This window comes from Cherax quadricarinatus, chromosome 57 (assembly GCF_038502225.1).
Source record: "Cherax quadricarinatus isolate ZL_2023a chromosome 57, ASM3850222v1, whole genome shotgun sequence".
Classification (NCBI taxonomy): domain Eukaryota; kingdom Metazoa; phylum Arthropoda; class Malacostraca; order Decapoda; family Parastacidae; genus Cherax; species Cherax quadricarinatus.
The window spans coordinates 21,155,329-21,176,042 of record NC_091348.1 but is presented as its reverse complement, the minus strand read 5'-3'; the positions used below and the strand labels follow the sequence as shown (position 1 = coordinate 21,176,042).

The 20,714-nt window shown below is 42.6% G+C and overlaps 1 protein-coding gene across 4 annotated transcripts in view; it reads right to left on the bottom strand.

Annotated features, from left to right (window-relative positions):
* Nucleotides 1-17,324, bottom strand: part of LOC128693417 (collagen alpha-1(II) chain-like) — a 74,156-nt gene extending 56,832 nt beyond the window's left edge. For all 4 annotated transcript variants that reach the window (XM_070097414.1, XM_070097412.1, XM_070097413.1 and 1 more), the window contains exon 1: nt 17,003-17,324. In XM_070097414.1, coding sequence (XP_069953515.1) covers nt 17,003-17,309 — 307 coding nt within the window. In that variant the 5' untranslated portion in view covers nt 17,310-17,324. The remainder of the gene's footprint in view (nt 1-17,002) is intronic.
* Nucleotides 17,325-20,714: the final 3,390 nt, after the last annotated feature.

Genomic DNA, 20,714 nt, shown 5'->3' with positions numbered 1-20,714 from the left:
GCTATACCCATGTGATGTACCCATGTGATGGCACCCATGTTATGTCACTCATGTGATTTACCCATGTGATGTTACCCATGTGATGTTACTCATGTGATGTACTCATGTGATGTACCCATGTGATGTTACCCATGTGATGTAGTTCAATTGTGCTTTTGAGGTCGCTAAGGGAGACCTAATTAACCTAATTAAATGGTCACACCTGGCCTTGGCAAATAGCTGTCAGACACGCCTTTCGGCTTAAGTCTTACTCGTGTGATGCACCCATATGATGTACCCATGTGATGCACCTATGTGATGTACCCATGTGATGTACCCATGTGATGTACCCATGTGATGTACCCATGTGATGTACCCATGTGATGTACCCATGTGATGTACCCATGTGATGTACCCATGTGATGTACCCATGTAATGTACCCATGTGATGTACCCATGTGATGTACCCATGTGATGTACCCATGTGATGTACCCATGTGATGTACCCATGTAATGTACCCATGTGATGTACCCATGTGATGTACCCATGTAATGTACCCATGTGATGTACCCATGTGATGTACCCATGTAATGTACCCATGTGATGTACCCATGTGATGTACCATGTGATGTACCCATGTGATGTACCATGTGATGTACCATGTGATGTACCATGTGATGTACCCATGTGATGTACCCATGTGATGTACCATGTGATGTACCCATGTGATGTACCATGTGATGTACCATGTGATGTACCCATGTGATGTACCCACACTTGGCTAACTGTGACACAGTGAACTACATGGTGCGACCTCAGATTTCATCTCAATAATTTTTATTGCATTCAAGAAGCCTTAAACCCGTAAGGATAATAGGAGAGACAATCAAGGTTCATCCCAGTTGTTTGGCTCAAGGCCCCTTCACTAGCATCAAGGCCCCTTCACCGGCATCAAGACCTCTTCACTAGCATCAAGACCCCTTCACTGGCATCAAGACCCCTTCACTATCATCAATGTCCCTTCACCGGCATCAAGACCCCTTCACTAGCATCAAGACCCCTTCACTGGCATCAAGGCCCTCTACCCCTTGATATATAATTGCGCATGGTTAGGAAACATAGCCAGCTTTTGTTTCCACTATGTAATTATCACATAGAGTGTGGAAGACTTTTATCATTCAGATTAAACATTAGAAAAATAAGAGAACTGAAGAGAAAGGATAGGAACAGGACACGGACAGAGATAAAGGAGAAAGGGGGGGGGAATGAGGGTAGTAGCATTTTCCACTGAGCATATGTTACGACCTTAAATTCCGTTTTAAGACTATGTTGTGACGCTTAATGTTATTAAGTACGTCTTGACCTTTAGATGTGATGTCAAGCAGGTGGTGGTGGCCGTGCTTCACTTCTTGAAGTACTGCCCCTCAAGGATGGCCAGCAGACACTGTCTGACACCCTGACCACCTGGGCACACTACAAGAAGTCAACTCTTCGTCAGGAGTGCCACGGTACTTGGCACACATACACACACACTTAAGACCAGCAAGACAGGGGTCGCTGTTACTGTGGCACCTAATATAGGGTCAATCTCTTGGCGTAGCAGTGCCGGTAGGCACCACTGACAATGACTTATGTTATAAATTTTTACCTACTTGATAAACTAATTGTAACAACTTACTTCTGTCAGAAAAAGTCAAATTCGGACATTAGTAATTTAGGTTTCCCAAAACCTTGGTCGCCCGAAGAGTGAGCCATGACGATTCTCAGAGGAAGTGGTTGGCGCTGGAACAATTGCTGAAGGAACTATCTGGGTGGTATTTTATGAATGGTGGCAGTGCTGGAGTGTTAGAGGAGTGGTGGGCTGAAGTGCTGTTAGAGGACTGCTGGAGGAAGATATAAATAAGACGTGAAGCATACAGGAGACACTTAAACTTCCCACCCACCTGCCACCTGCCTTGCTTACTGGAGACGGGGGGTGGAGAGGGGGTGGTGGGAATTGAGATAGTAGGGGGATAGTGGTAGTGGTAGTGGGGGAGAGAAGAAAGCCTGTCCATTTGGTGATGGGAAAGGGGACAGGGTGTTTACTGGTGAGAGAGGGGTTGTTTAGTTTGTGAGAAGAGAGGGGGTCCTTAGTGGTAGAAGTGGGGTGTGTGTTTGGTGATGGCAGAGCTTCAACAAGTGAACACCATCCCTACACTGCACAGTATGAAACATGACAGAATAATATCAACAGAACACCTGAAGGGATTTAGTAAAGAAACACCAGGACAGATTTATAAGTGTGAAATGCGACTTTACAAACTAAATTAAATTTCATGTTAGGCCGAAAGAAATGCTACAGACCAGTGAGTGGACTGCGTATTACTTGACAGTCATGAACATTGTTGCTGACACCCCATCAAGGACATGACAGACAGAGGGTTACAGCGAAGGCGTACTTGTCACAGGTATTACAAAAACTTTTTCAGTGGAAAAAAGTAGTATATAAAAGACGACTTTATTTCCAATTATTAATAGGAGGTTTCAAAATGCAGCATTATCCCCCCCCCCAAAAAAAAAAAAAAATAAAGGGCTTATTTCCAGTGGGTGCTTAGATCCTCTTCCCCATGATGCGGCTAAAAAAAAAGTGGCGTAACAGGCAGGTACCTATTTACTGCTAGATGAACAGGGGCAGTAAGTGTAAGGAAAGATTGTTGGTGACAGACAGACGGGGTGGTTTGAGTCTCTCAGAAACTGCTGATCTCCTGGGATTTTAAGAGGAGAAAATCAGAGGAGAATTGCCAGAAGGATTTCGGCTGACAGGAAGGTGACATAAGCTCAAATAACCAATGCAGAAGAGCATCTCGGAACGCACACGTCGAACCTTGAAGTGGATGGACTACAGCAACAGAAGACCACAACAGGTTACACTCCAGTCAGCTAAGAACAGGAAACTGAGGCTACAGTGAGCACAGGCTCACCAAAAGTGGATGGATGAAGATTGGAAAAAAGTCGGCTAGTCCGACGAATCACGATTTCTGCTGTGAGATGCAGATGGCAGAGTCAGAATTCGGTGTGAACCTTTGGCATGTGGTGGACCCGGGGATTCGCAGCATGAATGAGCAACCGACAAATCTGCAGCAATGGCATGATGCTATCATGTCAATATGGACCAAAATTTTTAAGGAATGTTTCCAGCACTTTATTGAATCCATGTCACGAAGAATCCAGGCTGTCCTGGAGGCAAAAAAAGAGAGGCCCTACCCAATACGGGAAATAACCACTGAAGGTATATTTTACTTTGTAAAATGCAAAGTAGTGTACTGATGTTCAGGGTTTAATACAAAAGCTGCTGCAGAGTTTTAAGTATATGCTGTTAAAATTATTGTTATTCAGATGTTTACAGCTGCTTCACTGAGTGACCTCAACAAGTCTCGCGTAACTTAAGATAACACAGGAACACGTCACTAGAGTTACAACAACAATGTGAGCATTCATGACCCAGATAACAGAGTAACTAATTCAGTGGAGAACATTATCATTGGGCATTTTAAAAACATAATCCATCAGACATTATGTGCTTAAATGATCATTAAAAAAATCTTAACTTTACCCATAAATATCCTACATTTTTTTAGAGAAAACTGTGTAATTTTCGATCAAAATTGGACTATTATCCAAACATTTTGGTTCGCCTCGAGCCATTATCATTTCATTTGTGAACTGTTTCGGTCACCATATTGTGACTTACTATTCTTAATGTTTCAGTGAACTTTATATAATTGGAGTGCCCTGGGTTCTTGCCCTGTTATTTTATTCTTATTTTGAATTTCATTACGAAGTTCTCTCATTCCTGCATAATTCCTCTCCGGATATCTTGTCCCCCGCCTAGTGTTTTTTCCTCAGTGTTGACTTCCACAAGGGATTCGAAACTCAGTAATGTATGGCCGCTAGCACCCAGATGCATCTCTTATTCTGTTTTACCTACATCAGAAGCACTTAATGGTGAATATTAGAGCTAGTCATCCAGGCATCCTTCTTTTCCCGTCTCTCTCTCTTGTTGTGTCTCTAACATGTTGATATATAAGGTTTATCATCACCACCTTTATCATCATCTAACCCCTCCACTATTTACAAGATGAACTGTGTGTGCCCCAGTTCTCGTCTGGTTTTAGAAAAAAGACTGAAAGGTTGAACTCTCCCTTGCATAGTAACTCAACTTTGGTCGTGTGGATTCTTCTTGCTGATTCTGTCATAGTATGAAAATTACTTTATTGTTTTGTTCGTAGTCCCATGTCGGTCTTTTGCTGTTTGGTGGTGGGTTATCAGTCACTTCTGCTATTACTCTGGGCTCCTCAATATTAGCTGCGCTTATTATGTATTATGACTCATTTCTGTTTATCTCTCTTATTTCTTCAAAAACGCCCCCTCTCCCTCCCCCCCCACCCCCTATCCCTACCCTGTTTCTTCTTTCTTTTCTCATTACTTGATATAGTGTTGATATCGTGTTTTTTTTTTGTGTACTTACTCACCTAGTTGTGGTTGCAGGAGTCGATTCATAGCTCCTGGTCCCACCTCTTCGCTGGTCACTGCTAGGGTCACTACCTTCTCCATGACCTTTATCGAACCTCTTCTTAAAGCTACGTGTGTGCTCACCTAATTGTGGTTGCAGGGGTCGAGACTCAGCTCCTCTGTGTGTGTGTGTGTGTGTGTGTGTGTGTGTGTGTGTGTGTGTGTACGGGCCTGCGCGCGCGCGCTATTACCACAACAACAATTGTCAGGAATGTAAACCTTGGCATTTGCATTATAAGGAAAGTTTAAATATAAATGGTCGTCTCTCTGTCCTCCCGCCACAGAGACGAAAGTTGTGTCTCGAACTGGAACTACACAGACATGAAAATTAAAAGAACAGTATCTTAAAAGAAGAAGAAGAGCTTCTGTGGCAGCGAACTTGGGTCACAGGTCACTGCAGGAGCAGTGACTTGACCCCCATCGTAAGCACAAAGGGTGAGCACAGGAACTGTTAGATAAGAGGTAAGTGCTGAGAAGAAACTGATTCACTCTTCAAAACAAGATTCAACCAACAGACTCTTGAAGAGAGTCTCCAACCAACAGACTCTTGAAGACAATCTCCAACAAATAGACTCTTGAAGACAATCTCCAACCAACAGACTCTTGAAGACAATCTCCAACAAACAGACTCATGAAGACAGTCTCCAACAAATAGACTCTTGAAGACAATCTCCAACAAACAGACTCATGAAGACAGTCTCCAACAAATAGACTCTTGAAGACAATCTCCAACAAATAGACTCTTGAAGACAATCTCCAACAAACAGACTTTTGAAGATAATCTCCAACAAATAGACTCTTGAAGACAGTCAAGAACAAACATTCTCTTGAAGACAAGCTCCAGGTAAGAAACTCTTGAAGACAAGCTCCAAGTAAGAAACTCTTGAAGACAAACTCCAAGTAAGAAACTCTTGAAGACAAGCTCCGAGTAAGAAACTCTTGAAGACAAGCTCCAAGTAAGAAACTCTTGAAGACAAGCTCCAAGTAAGAAACTCTTGAAGACAAGCTCCAAGTAAGAAACTCTTGAAGACAAGCTCCAAGTAAGAAACTCTTGAAGACAAGCTCCAAGTAAGAAACTCTTGAAGACAAGCTCCAAGTAAGAAACTCTTGAAGACAAGCTCCAAGTAAGAAACTCTTGAAGACAAGCTCCGACAGAGACACACTTGAAGATGTTTATTTAAACTTTTTAAAAACTAAGCTTGAAAAATCAGTTTGTTTTTTTAATGACAAAGAAGCATTGAACGTGACTTGATGAGCACCAGATAAGAAGGTACAATATAGAATATTATAACCTTTCACAAAATGGTAAGAGGACAGGAATCTAAATTCTGGAAGGCAGCAGTCTGACGAAGTCAGAGACGAGGAGGCTGGGGAACATAAAATAAAGTAACGCAACATCGACGGGCAAGAAGCACAACCACACTTGTGACTTGTCTTTACAAGTGGTGATGACTTTAAGTGGCGGCGGCATCGCTACCACCCACCCAACCCCACTAAACACCACCTACTTGCTCACAGAAAACACCGTCAACACAAATACTATAAAGTTCTGTAAGATGCATGTGTAGAAAGTGAACAGCAACAAAGCAGGACAGACACAGGAAGTGAAAGCAGAGGCAAAACAGGAAAAAAAAAACAAAGATACTGGATCGCTTACAAGGAACTCGATCGTCTTCTTAATCTGGGTTTGATCCCAGGTCACTCTAGCTACAACACTTGTCTCGCACGGCTGGTCAGTCTCCCCCCCTGATGCACACACCGACACACTCAGATTACACATTTATTTATCTATATAATTTAATGTGTGGGAGGACCTAAAATTAGACGGTTTACAACGATGATGTCAATGTCCGTGTGTCCCTCGCAATGGTTTTACTGAACACAGTTATGCATTTTAGTTGTGAATTTCGATGAATAATATATAAACGCTTTTCTGAAACAGTGACGAAATACTTTATGCACATAAAGATATTTGACTAAAAAAGCATTAGAATGTAAAGACAAAACACGTATTAAGTTGTAAGAAGCTACAAATATCAATTCGTTCAAAAGGGCGACTGAAAATAAGATATGTAACGTTATATTTATTTACATGAATAAGCCAAGGCAATAAAACAGAGTGTACCTCTGTACACCAACGAAGTAAAACAGTAAGCAAAGATAACGGGATTGTTAGACTCATTTCTTCAAGGAACTATGATGTAAGTCCCAGACAAGCAAGCAGGTTGTCGCCGTCTGCTGGCTTTAATTTGTCTGGGGGCGTGAGGCCAGACTCTGGCTGGCTTATTTAACATCTGCTGCATATCTTTCAACCACTATATCCCTCAGCTACTACTCAGATTTCTGTAAAACTGTTTAGACAGTTGCCAAACTGTTACTACCATTACGAAACTATTACCATCAAAGTAAAATAATAACATGACTAGCAATAATGACTTAACGACAAACCAAAATGTGCCTCAAGTGTTTCCTGACGCCGGTCTTAGATGATGGCCCACCGTTGGAGCTTTTGGTCATCTGACTGAGGCCTTCCGCTGACTTACCGGTCCACCCCTTTAAAAATTATGGTTCATAGTTACAACAATTTTTTTTCTGATGGGTCCAAGTGATGTTTACACTACCATTATAAACATTTGAAAAAGAACTACTTCCAAATTTTTGTATTACAGTATAAGTTATTACATAGAGATGGAAAGTGTGAGAAAAATTCTGCTGATAAAGTTGACATTTGATCAGCTCTTGTGTACTTTATCTGGCGAGCAAAACTTTCAATATGTGCAGCTCAAATGGAGCCTAGCAGTAATAACATCCAAAAGTTTGGTGATGATCGGTGCACATGTGGTTCTACCTACATGGCAGTAATATCAGGAGCTGACGGCGGTGATAATGCTCTCTCTCTCTCTCTCGAGTTTGTGAAATCGTAGTTGAGATTCTTTGCTGGTTGCTGTCTTCAGGATACTTGAAGCAGCCAGCGTTATAACTCAACCCCCTTCGAATGCTCGACGATAGTCGCCTCATCGCCCAGTTGAAGTCTCCCAGCTCAGGCTAACAGATTTACGCACTTATTTTGAAATTTACCTTATGTGATGGAGTATAAAAGGAAAACAATTCAGTGTTTTGTATTATGAGAGAAAATCATTGTGTGTGACACAGTATGACAGGAAAACTATCCTGTATGATGGAGTATGGCAATATAACCATCATGTGTAATGAAATAAGACAGGAAAATCATCATATGTGATAAATTATAACAAGAAGTCCTGTGTGATGATGATAGTAAAACCAAGGAGCATATTAGGCTTGTAATGTAAACATTATTCTTGGTGTGTCAGACAGACCAGGGTAGTCACACAATGTCATGTTTCAAATTTTGATAATTAAAAAATGCTAGGTATCAGTTTCAGGGGTTGACGCCCCCGCGGCCCGGACATTGGAGTCAGGAGGAACTTACGACAACGTTTCGGTCCGACTTAGACCAGTCACGTTCTTTGCTTTTTTATTCTTTATGTATAACTCAAGAAAAAATATAATTCAAACAAAATTAATTATAATTTTGTCATACCTATACTTAGCCTTAGACAAAGGCATGTTTAAAAGGAAGATATTTAACATGACATTGTGAATCACCTAAGAAAAGTAGTGGAAATAAGTCACTGTGTTGGGCTTTCTTTGGGTTATCCTAGGTAATTTACACACGTTGTAAAAGACAATTGTAAAACTATAACCTTGTGTAAGAAAAATTAAGAGAACTTGAATAAACTTATTTAAAATGAGACTACTGAACAAAGACGTCTGTGATGGCTGCTTAGTGTTCTAATAACTAGGGTGAGTTAGTGGAGGGAGCCATCAGTGTGTAGTGTGTGACTACGTTATTTGACATAAAGCATCATACTTAACTTACGGACGAAGTGTAAACTGTGGCACTTACACAAAGAGCGATGGTGGTGATGTTTTGCTCGTCAGGCAAGTGTCTTCTGACACGGGTATTTATCAGGTGATGACCAAAGAGATGGTCAGTTGGTTTATTGGGTTTGAAGCCTATCGACTACATGAACGTCAATAAGGCTGCAGTCAGGGATTATATACACCTCTCGGTGTAAACATCCTTGTGACAAAGGGCGAGTTACAGCCACAAGATAAATCTCGGAGGTCTGCAGACATCCATCAAGGCCAGACAAGTCATAATGTAGGCTTGGTGCAGTGGAGGACGCGCGTCCTTGCAACCCCAACTCAACTAAACGATGCCAAACACCATGGCTGCCCGACGCGCCCTATACCCTCGAAAGGTCACATGAAGACGGCGCTGTCCTCCCCTGGGGTTGGTGTCTCACCCTTCATAAAGGGGCAGACGCCCTGTGGTAGCTTCTCGCAAGTTCTGCTTCTGTTTGGCCAGGAGAAAGTTATCTCCCAGCCTAGTATACACTCCCTTCTGCTGTTAGAGGACAGAACCTCTTCATGTTATTCTCCAGGTCTTTGTTAAGACGAGTGGGGGATGGGGAGGTGAGAAGACGTAGGAAGAGAGAAGGGGTAAAGGGTGAGGGGAGGGAAGACGACAAAGGTGATAAGAGAAAGGAAGAGTAAAAGGGAGGGGAAGGAGAAACTGGGAAAAGAATATATTTAATTTAACAAAACTGGAGGCATGAACAGTGTTGCTGTCATGTTCTATAGTGCAAACAAGAGTTAAAGGAGGGGGACAGAGAGACCAAGTGAAGAGAAGAGAGGAAAGGGACGCAAGGAAGAGATGCGAAACGTTGGGTGGAGGAGAGAGAAGAGGTCGCAGGGAATGAGAGGGGACCCATGGAACAGAGGAGAGAAAGGGAAGGAGGGAAAAGGAGGGTGAGGGGACGTGGTTGTGAGGGGTTACCAGGTCAGGCACAAGGAGTCACTGTGTGTAGGAGCGGCGTCACCCAACACTGCTTCACTCAACAACATAAACCTTCCCCTCCTCTCCCCTCACTAAATATTAAATGACTTATGTAATCCGTTACATTCTTTTATTTTATTATCAACCATTATCCATTTTTTCTGTTTAGCACGCTCTTCAAGGCAGGCGCCCAGATGCCAGTGAAAGGCTCCTGATACTAGGAATCTGAGCTACCTTCCCCATCATTAAGTTAGGTACAGGTATACATAAGTACAATTATCATACATAGTTTAATATATGTGTAAACTGCCTAGGAAAACCCATAAAAGGTTTCCATGTGCTGTATCTGAAAATAATAATAATAATAATAATATTATTATTATTATTATTATTATTATTATTATTATTATTATTGTTATTGTTATACTATTTAACATTATTAAGACCTAATGGTGTTACACCTAAATATTAATATAACTCGCTAGAGAATGTTGACACGTGTCTGGTGATTTAAGCATTGATGTAAAGGTCAGATCAGTGTTGCACTTTGACTTAACCTTGTTGCCAGGACCAGCACAACGAGGGGTCGGCACGCGACACTCAAGCCAGCCAAACCCAAGACATATTGGCTCAAACGAGAAGTGATGCAGCTAGCTATTCACCCTGAATTGTACGTCTCCTCTTCAGGCTTTCACGATAAAATTCAAGAGTCGTTGGTTCTAATTCCCTAAGTGGGCACTTTTCAGTTGTGGTGGCAACGCCATGCTGATTTAGTGCTTCGAAAATGGAGTTTTTTTTTTTCCTAGATTAGGAATCGGACAACGACAGCTTGATACAGTGAATCTGGAGACCTTTTGAAGAACATAAGAATAAAGGCATATTAGCCCATGAGAGACAGGTTCTATATATACCCAACTTTTCTCGTTCACGTGTTTGCCCTGCCTAGGAAACTTGAAGCTTTCAAGTGTGAATTATCTGAGACACTGATGTTACGCTTCGTCGCCTCTTGATATATTATTGCAACACTTTTCGGCTCATCTGGCCACTTACCAAGGTAATTTATCACATGACTAACAAACAACCCCCAGTGACCCTACTATCTCACCAAAGAGCCAGAAGAACTTAAGTGGATCAACTTTTTTTTTTTGAAGTTTACCAATTTACTGATTTACATCTCACTCCTCGAAGTAGCATAAATGTGGTTTATATTATAGCCTATAATAAGCGTGAGTCAGACTGCAAGAGAAGTCAATAGTCTAGAAACTAGCAATAATACCTTCCATTCCCTAATAGCGCTGTATGATCCCTACGGATTTAGCACTTTCTCGTGAATTTGGAACTAATGATTCAGCCCACCCGATGTTTTTTCTTCTAATTAACGTCCAAAAGACGAAGAACCAATATATTCATGAATGCACTAAATGTTACATTATAAATATTAATATTAAAGAAATGTAATTAGACGTCTTATTAGCTCTGTAATTCATTATTATAACGTAAATATAAATAAGAACATCAACTAAACCATTACAGTTCTAGATAGACTTCAAGATGTTGCTAGGCTTAAGCTTGTTTCTCGTTAAAATTAGGATTTTTCTATATATCTGAATTTAATTTATGCATAAAAGACACCATAGTGTGCGACGTAAGAAGTTTATTACTGCGAATTTCGTCAGACCTCTGAAACTATATTTCCTTTTTTTCAATACTTAACATTTTTTGACTAGTGAGACAAGGGTATCTTCTCTACATATGGCTTTATATATACAGGTGTACAACATTACACAAATAACCCGCACATAGTAGAGAGGAGCTAACGACGACGTTTCGGTCCGACTTGGACCATTTACAAAGTCACACTGACAGAAAAGTTGGTTGGTAGGTAAGGTTGGTTTGGAAACAGGACAAGTGTTTCCTGACGCGGGTCTCAGTCATATGATGACCCACAACTGGAGATTTGGTCATCTGTCCGAGGCCTTCCGATGACTTACCGGTCCACCCCTTTAAAAATTATAGTTACAGAAAAGAGAGAAGGAGCCAGTACATATAGACCAGCTGGCAGGGACGGGACAGGAGAGGCGGAAGTAGTAGAAGTAGTAGTAGTAGATGTAAGGCTGATAGAGGAAGCAGTAGTAGTGTAGAGTAGGGAGAGTGGTTGGTGCGACAAAAATAGAAAGGGGGAGAGAAAAAGGAAGCAAAAATGAAAGTAGTAGCCATAGGTGGTAGTAGTAGTAGAGTCAGTCAAAGGCCAAGAAAGAAGAGCACTGCAAGAGAGCTAAGGACCCACAAGGTGTAAGACCACAAACACAGGGTGAAGGGGGAGGGGAAGTAAAGGACAAAACACCCAAGGCAGAAGAAAGAAAACCCAAAACAAGAAAAAGGAATTAACAGGAATGGAGGAAAGGTAGAAAGAGGAGAAAAAAAAGAATCAGATTAAGTCAGGTGTAGTCTGAAATTTGGAGCATTTGACGATGTAATGGGAAAGGAAGTCATCCATAGAAACAAACCCAGAACTAATATTCCTTATGTGAATTTTGCTATAACAGTGATAGTGTAAATTTTAACGTTATTTCAATATCATTGAATACATAGCCTATTTATTCCTGTTACACTCTAAACATACCATTATTACATTAATATGTATTTAGCTGATCAAAACCCGAAATACTTTGCAAAATACGGGGAATTACTTTGAACCTGCATTGTATTATAGTTGTATTAGCTGTCTCAGAACTGTAACCAAATGAATTGTAAATCTAACTACTGTAACGTCTATATATTAGAAATAAATTTTGTATTTATTTTATATATGTAATGCCCTAACTGCTTCATGTCCCTTCAACATCTAGTCTAGCAGGTATACTTTTCCTGTTAGGAATACTTAACATGTTAGGAATATTTTTCATGTTTAGGATATTTCTCACAGGTTTTCTTCGGAATATTTTTCATACTAAATATTTCTCACATTAGGGATATTTATGTTAGATGTATTTTGTAACTTTGTATATATCTCTTATGTCATGTTAGGAATATTTCTCATGTTAGCAATATTTTTCGTTGGGAATATTTTTCATGTTAGCAATATAACATACGAGGAATATTTCTCGTATTAGGACCGTTTCTCTTTTTTAACAATATTTCCCGTGTTAGGAATATATCTCCTGTTAGAAATAACCTAATTTGTAAAGTCAAATGCAACCTAACACCCATTAAGATTAAAGAAAACAGATGAACTCCGTGTAAACTGAGACAGCTGGTTGTTTGTGATTAAAAGGCGAAGGAGCCGCCAGGGGGTGGGTGAGTGGGTAGCTGGGACGGTGGGTGGGTAGCTGGGACGGTGGGTGGGTGGGTAGCTGGGACGGTTGGTGAGTGGGTAGCTGGGACGATGAGTGAGTGGGTAGCTGGGACGGTGGGTGAGTGGGTAGCTGGGACGATGAGTGAGTGGGTAGCTGGGACGGTGGGTGGATGAGTGGGTAGCTGGGACGGTGGGTGAGTGAGTGGGTAGCTGGGACGATGGGTGAGTGAGTGGGTAGCTGGGACTGTGGGTGAGTGAGTGGGTAGCTGGGACGGTGGGTGAGTGGGTAGCTGGGACGGTGGGTGAGTGGGTAGCTGGGACGGTGGGTGAGTGAGTGGGTAGCTGGGACGGTGGGTGAGTGGGTAGCTGGGACGGTGGGTGAGTGGGTAGCTGGGACGGTGGGTGAGTGGGTAATTGGGACGGTGGGTGAGTGAGTGGGTAGCTGGGACGGTGGGTGAGTGGTTAGCTGGGACGGTGAGTGGGTAGCTGGGACAGTGAGTGGGTAGCTGGAACAGTGGGCGGGTGATCTGTGGGTGGTAGGTGGCGAGCGGGTAGTGACGTAGGTAGATGGGCGGTCTCTGTCTTGGGTTAATTAATTTTATTCACCAAAGTTGCGAGCGCTAATTTATTACTTTTTTAAATTATTTAAAACTGCCGCACCTTCTAGGAATATAGGCAAGTCTTGTTATGTGGGTGGCTGGGAATACAGGAGTCTTGCTATGTGGGTGGCTGGGAATACAGGAATCTTATGTGGGTGGCTGGGAATACAGGAGTCTTGCTATGTGGGTGGCTGGGAATACAGGAGTCTTGTTATGTGGGTGGCTGGGAATACAGGAGTCTTGCTATGTGGGTGGCTGGGAATACAGGAGTCTTGTTATGTGGGTGGCTGGGAATACAGGAGTCTTGCTTTGTGGGTGGGTGGGAATACAGGAGTCTTGTTAGGTGGGTGGCTGGGAATACAGGAGTCTTGCTATGTGAGTGGCTGAGAATACAGGAGTCTTGTTATGTGGGTGGCTGGGAATACAGGAGTCTTGCTTTGTGGGTGGGTGGGAATACAGGAGTCTTGTTATGTGGGTGTCTGGGAATACAGGAGTCTTGCTATGTGGGTGGCTGGGAATACAGGAATCTTATGTGGGTGGCTGGAAATACAGGAGTCTTGCTATGTGGGTGGGTGGGAATACAGGAGTCTTGTTAGGTGGGTGGCTGGGAATACAGGAGTCTTGCTATGTGAGTGGCTGAGAATACAGGAGTCTTGTTATGTGGGTGGCTGGGAATACAGGAGTCTTGCTTTGTGGGTGGGTGGGAATACAGGAGTCTTGTTATGTGGGTGTCTGGGAATACAGGAGTCTTGCTATGTGGGTGGCTGGGAATACAGGAGTCTTATGTGGGTGGCTGGAAATACAGGAGTCTTGCTATGTGGGTGGGAATACAGGAGTCTTGTTATGTGGGTGTCTGGGAATACAGGAGTCTTGCTATGTGGGTGGCTGGGAATACAGGAGTCTTATGTGGGTGGCTGGAAATACAGGAGTCTTGCTATGTGGGTGGGTGGGAATACAGGAGTCTTGTTAGGTGGGTGGCTGGGAATACAGGAGTCTTGCTATGTGGGTGGGTGAGAATACAGGAGTCTTGTTATGTGGGTGTCTGGGAATACAGGAGTCTTGCTATGTGGGTGGCTGGGAATACAGGAGTCTTGTTATGTGGGTGGCTGGGAATACAGGAGTTGTTATGTGGGTGTCTGGGAATACAGGAGTCTTGTTATGTGGGTGACTGGGAATACAGGAGTCTTGTTATGTGGGTGGCTGGGAATACAGGAGTCTTGTTATGTGGGTGACTGGGAATAAAGGCAAGTCATACTATGTGGGTGACTGGGAATAAAGGCAAGTCATACTATGTGGGTGACTGGGAATGCTTTTGTTTTCTAACGATACAGTTCACGTAATGCAGACCTTTTTGATTTATGTGGCTATTTGCATCCGTATTAAGTCACCCGTTTTATGCTCCATGTGTTTTAACAGCTCTTTACACATGTTAAACACCATGACACAAAAAGACCCCAGTTGAAATAAGTCACTTTGACTTTTTTGGGGATATCCTAGGTTCTCTACAAATAAACAACCCGCACATGTCAATGGTCCAAGACGGACCGAAACGTCGTCGTGAGCTCCTCTCTCCTATGTGTGGGTTATTTGTGTATTGTTTCAGTCATGGTATTTATGTTATTTTGTACACATATGCTGCTATGCATAATCTATGTAATTGTGTGTGTATACCTGAATAAACTTACACAGAAACTTCAGCCATATCATCAAACCCGTCAACCAGTTGTTATTTTTATATTCACAAAGTTAAACCAGTATAGTTAATTCATCGATGTCATATCTATCATTGGCTTTTTAACAGGAATAAATCTGGTGAATGGAAATCTTTCAACCTTCGTAATACTCGCTATTTAATATTGGATCAACTTTTTCCATCGCATTTATAATAAAAAAAATCACTATATAGATTAACTCTGTCTATAGAACTTAAATTTGCAGTTTTGAAAAAAAAAAAATTTAACGCAAGATTCGAAATATCTTGAATTTAGCATTTGGGAAGCTGGTTATCTCATCAAGGGTCATCCCATTTTTTTTTTTTTGCGCCGCCAGATATATAAATCTGCAATAGCCAACAGACAATTTTAGTTAAGGAATGTTGTGTACCAGAGCCTAGCTGCAGCTGCTGGTAGCCTCCTGTACTAAGTGAAAAAAAAATTAATTATGATCTTTGAGAAGTTAGGTTAGGTAGAACTGGTCAGGAAACAGGACAAGTGTTTCCTGACGTGGGTCTTAGTCATGTGATGACCCACAGCTGGAGCTTTTGGCCATCTGACCGAGGCCTTCAGCTGGCTTACCAAGCCGCCCCTTTAAAAATTTGGGTTATAATTATAACCATTATTCATGGAGAGACGCTGAAACCATAGCACCACCTGGATAATGGGAAGTAACTAGGTAGGAGATAGAGAAGGGGGAAGGTAACTCATATTCCCTGGATCAAGAGCTTTTTACCAGCATCACGGCACCACCTCTCTAGACTCTAGAAGGCACAACAAATTACAACATCGACGAGTAAACAGTTTAATCGAATTACTGATTAGTTTAAATATCGTTGTTTTATTCTTTATATTAACGGAATGTTGCATCAGTTTAAACTGGTGGGATTTATATATTAGTAGTTTTAGTAAATGTTTATATATATATTTTAATGTACTTAGCAATATGAATAAAAATTAAGTATTGATGTGGGCGAGTTACTTAAAAAAATATATTACAAAGAAGTGTATAGACACTGTTTAGTGTTTCAAGGAAAATGAATTTATGGAACATGCTATTATTAATGTAATTATTAAATAGAGACAAAAGTGCTGCTGGTCATGTATGAAGCAAATGTGTGATACAGAGAGAGAGAGAGAGAGAGAGAGAGAGAGAGAGAGAGAGAGAGAGAGAGAGAGAGAGAGAGAGAGAGAGAGAGAGAGAGAGAGAGAGAGAGAGAGAGAGAGAGAGACCTAACTGCCTTTCGTTTTGAAGTTCAATGTGGGTGTTAGAAGAAAACTCCAGATTATTAACCACAGAGGCCTAATAATCCAGGATAAATCAAGTAAGTCAGTCAGTTTAACTTATAGCTAATGGCGTCCTCAGGTTCTGCCCCTAGATGCCTAATGGGGTCTTTCTCAGGTCCTGCACCTAGGTGCAGCCTACTACAGTCGACAAACTCCCGGGTACCTACTTACTGCTTGGTGGACACGGGCGTAAGATGTTAGACTTGCTCGAATGTATCCCCTCACCCAGGATTGAACCCGGGTGAGGCGACTGTGACCCCATAACTCTGGTGATGTATGTCATTGTGAGTAACATAGGCTAGGAGGTGCCTACGAGTTTAGTAAGAAATTTTGTGTCTGTATGTGGATGTTCCTTATGTACTGGGCCCGTGATGTGGTCAGTGAACTTTTATGTGGGAGATGTCATCTCTATTCTAGGTCATAATAGTGACCTATTATAGGTGAAATTAGTGTAATTGTGAACTCTAATAGGCGAGATTATCGTAGTAGTAATATAAGTGCAAAGGTGACCTTTTTTAAAGGTGAGATTGGTGTAGTTGTGACCTATCATGGGTGAGGAAAGTGTACTGGTGACTCAGTATAGGGGGAATGATATAACATAGGCGAGGTGACTTAGACATTAAAAGTGACCTAATATTTTATAGGCGAGGTGACCTAACATAGGCAGGAGTCAGCGTAGAGAGAGAGAGAGGTCATAGCTGTCTGAGTACTTACTATCATATCCGCCGTCGTAGTAGTCTTCCTGAGGCTTGGGTTTGGGGTCAGGCTCGGCTGCTGCCCATGGCGCTGCCGCTGAGAACAGCAGGAGTAGCAGCAGCAGGGAGGGTAGCTGGGGAGGCCGCCTAGCGGCAGCTGGGAGCCGCCACATGGTGGGACGCTCGGCGTCGGCGGCGTCAGCGACCCTCCGGCGGCGTCGGGGGGGGTGGGGGGGGGCTGCTGGGGTGTGCCGTCGGAGCCGTGTGCCCGCGGCAGACAACCACTCTGTACTGAACCCAGGCCCCCACCGCACTGAGGTGCCCATGCCCAGCACGCCCTCCCGGCGCTCCCATCACGCCCACGCCCCCCCGCCACGCCCACGACACCACCCCTGCCGCCCCCGCCTTCGTCACGTCCGTCAGTGCGCAACCCACAAACACTGTACACTCCCCTTACAACACTACTTTATAGTGACACTCAAAATGTTCCCCAATAGACTTATCAAATTAGAAATTAAAAAAAATAAGGGCAAGGAACATTAAAAAAAATTATGAAGTGACGAGTGTTTTTTTCGTGTCTGCCCGAAATGCCTAGTCCTACTAGGCATAATAGTGTCCCTCTTTGTAAGTAGTACTTTATAATATGAAACCATACATTGTAACCTATACTCTATAATATTAAACCCCACATCGTAATTTTTACAGAGAAATAAATATTTGTATGTGTTAAAAAAATCACTGACTCACTGCATGATTGGCTACAACGAACATTGAAACCACAAAGTTTATTAAATAGTTTAGAAACAGGAGTAGATACTGATGACAGGACATGTACACAAATAGGTATATGTCTTTCAGTGTATAATAAACACTGGGCGCTTATTTTAATCCGTATTTTAGGCATACAAATATTTTTCATTGCAGTCTTAATAACCCTCGTGTGGTCAATAGGCTTTAGACTCAGTTACCTGATGGCAAGAATTTAGATATCCAGCTTCAAGAATCTGGATTATCAAGTAATAACGATGAAATGGGGTGTATACTAATAAGTATTTTATGTATGTATCCATATTTGAGTCGTGTGTGTCTAAGTCATAATGGAAGTTTATTTTCCTTCATCAGACGATGATGGTAAGATGATCAGGAACTCAATTGTGGTTTGATGGAAAATAATTTGTTGTGCCTAACTCAAGACTAACGTTGCTGCCACCGAATGTTGAAAAAGTGCTAGAAAATACTCCGATGACTCGAACTACCTGGGGAAGATTGATGTATCATCGTTGAATCTGCTTGTTCGTGGCCCTGGACCCAGGGACCCAGCAAGTAATGGTTTCTTTCTGTTTGCTAGAAATGCGATATAACCATTGTTGTATATGAAGTACAATAGGAAAAACTGTCGACTTTCTGCATAACTTTTAATGCACTTTGGACAGTTACAATGTGTAACAAAATAAACAAAACAGAACAACGTCCAGTATTGGGCCCCTACTTAAACAAGATGGGTCCTACACAGATGACAGCAAGGAAATGAGTGAGCTACTCAAGTCCCAATATGACTCAGTTTTTAGCAAGCCGCTAACCAGACTGAGAGTCGAAGATCAAAATGAATTTTTTTATGAGAGCCACAGAATTTGGTTAACACAAGGCTATCTGATGTTATCCTGATGCCAAATGACTTCGAACAGGCCAGACACATGGAACTCCGTGTTCATCAAGAACTGCAAGAAGCTCCTATCACGAGCTTTTACCATCCTATGGAGAGGGAGCATGGACACAGGGGTCGTCCCACAGATACTAAAAACAACAGACATAGCCCCACTCCACAAAGGGGGCAGCAAAGCAACAACAAAGAACTACAGACCGATAGCACTAGCATCCCATATCATAAATATCTTTGAAAGGGTCCTAAGAAGCAAGATCACCACCCATCTAGAAACCTATAAATTACACAACCCAGGGCAACATGGGTTTCGAACAGGTCGCTCCTGTCTGTCAACTATTGGATCACTACGACAAGGTCCTAAATGCACTAGAAGACAAAAATAATGCAGATGTAATATATACAGACTTTGCAAAAGCCTTCGACAAGTGTGACCATGGCGTAATAGCGCACAAAATGCGCGCTAAAGGAATAACAGGAAAAGTCGGTCGATGGATCTATAATTTCCTCACTAACAGAACACAGAGAGTAGTAGTCAACAGAGTAAAGTCCGAGGCAGCTACGGTGAAAAGCTCTGTTCCACAAGGCACAGTACTCGCTCTCATCTTGTTCCTCATCCTCATATCTGACAAAGACAAGGATGTCAGCCACAGCACCGTGTCTTCCTTTGCAGATGACACCCGAATCTACATGACAGTGTCTTCCATTGCAGACACTGCAAGGCTCCAGGCGGACATCAACCAAATCTTTCAGTGGGCTGCAGAAAACAATATGAAGTTCAACGATGAGAAATTTCAATTACTCAGATATGGTAAACACGAGGAAATTAAATCTTCATCAGAGTACAAAAGAAATTCTGGCCACAAAATAGAGCGAAACACCAACGTCAAAGACCTGGGAGTGATCATGTCGAAGGATCTCACCTTCAAGGACCATAACATTGTATCAATCGTATCTGCTAGAAAAATGACAGGATGGATAATGAGAACCTTCAAAACTAGGGATGCCAAGTCCATGATGACACTCTTCAGGTCACTTGTTTTATCTGGGCTGGAATATTGCTGCACACTAACAGCACCTTTCAAGGCAGGTGAAATTGCTGACCTAGAAAATGTACAGAGAACCTTCACGGCGCGCATAACGGAGATAAAACACCTAAATTACTGGGAGCGCTTGAGGTTCCTAAACCTGTATTCCCTGGAACTCAGGCGGGAGAGATACATGATTATATACACCTGGAAAATCCTAGAGGGACTAGTACCGAACTTGCACACGAAAATCACTCACTACGAAAGCAAAAGACTTGGCAGACGATGCAACATCCCCCCAATGAAAAGCAGGGGTGTCACTAGCAGTTAAGAGACCATACAATAAGTGTCAGGGGCCCGAGACTGTTCAACTGCCTCCCAGCATACATAAGGGGGATTACCAACAGACCCTTGGCAGTCTTCAAGCTGGCACTGGACAAGCACCTAAAGTCGGTTCCTGACCAGCCGGGCTGTGGCTCGTACGTTGGTTTGCGTGCAGCCAGCAGTAACAGCCTGGTTGATCAGGCTCTGATCCACCAGGAGGCCTGGTCACAGACCGGGCCGCGGGGGCGTTGACCCCCGGAACTCTCTCCAGGTAAACTCCAGGCTCCAGGTATATACACTGAGACGTGTGCCTTTCTGTATATAACCTTTAGTTGCAAAGCAAATCCGAAGTTGCCAGTGACTACCTCAGTCACCCATACATATGGACACCACGATGCAAAGCCTCTTGGGAGAACTATTTATACTGGTCTAGCGATTAGGGGACGGGTGATCGAGCCTCCACCACTCCTTGTGCTGCATGACTCTCTGACCGCGGGTTCAATCCCGGCCGGGGTATGGTTTGTTTGCAATCGTGTCATTACGATTTCGTGAGTCATGGTTATGAGCCTTGCGTATAGTATAAGAACATAAGAACATAAGAACGAAGGAACACTGCAGAAGGCCCACTGGCCCATGCGAGGCAGGTCCAAGTCTCCTACCGGCTTAAGCCAATGCACCCAACCTAGTCAGGTCAGGTCACATTGACTTAAGGGAGGAAC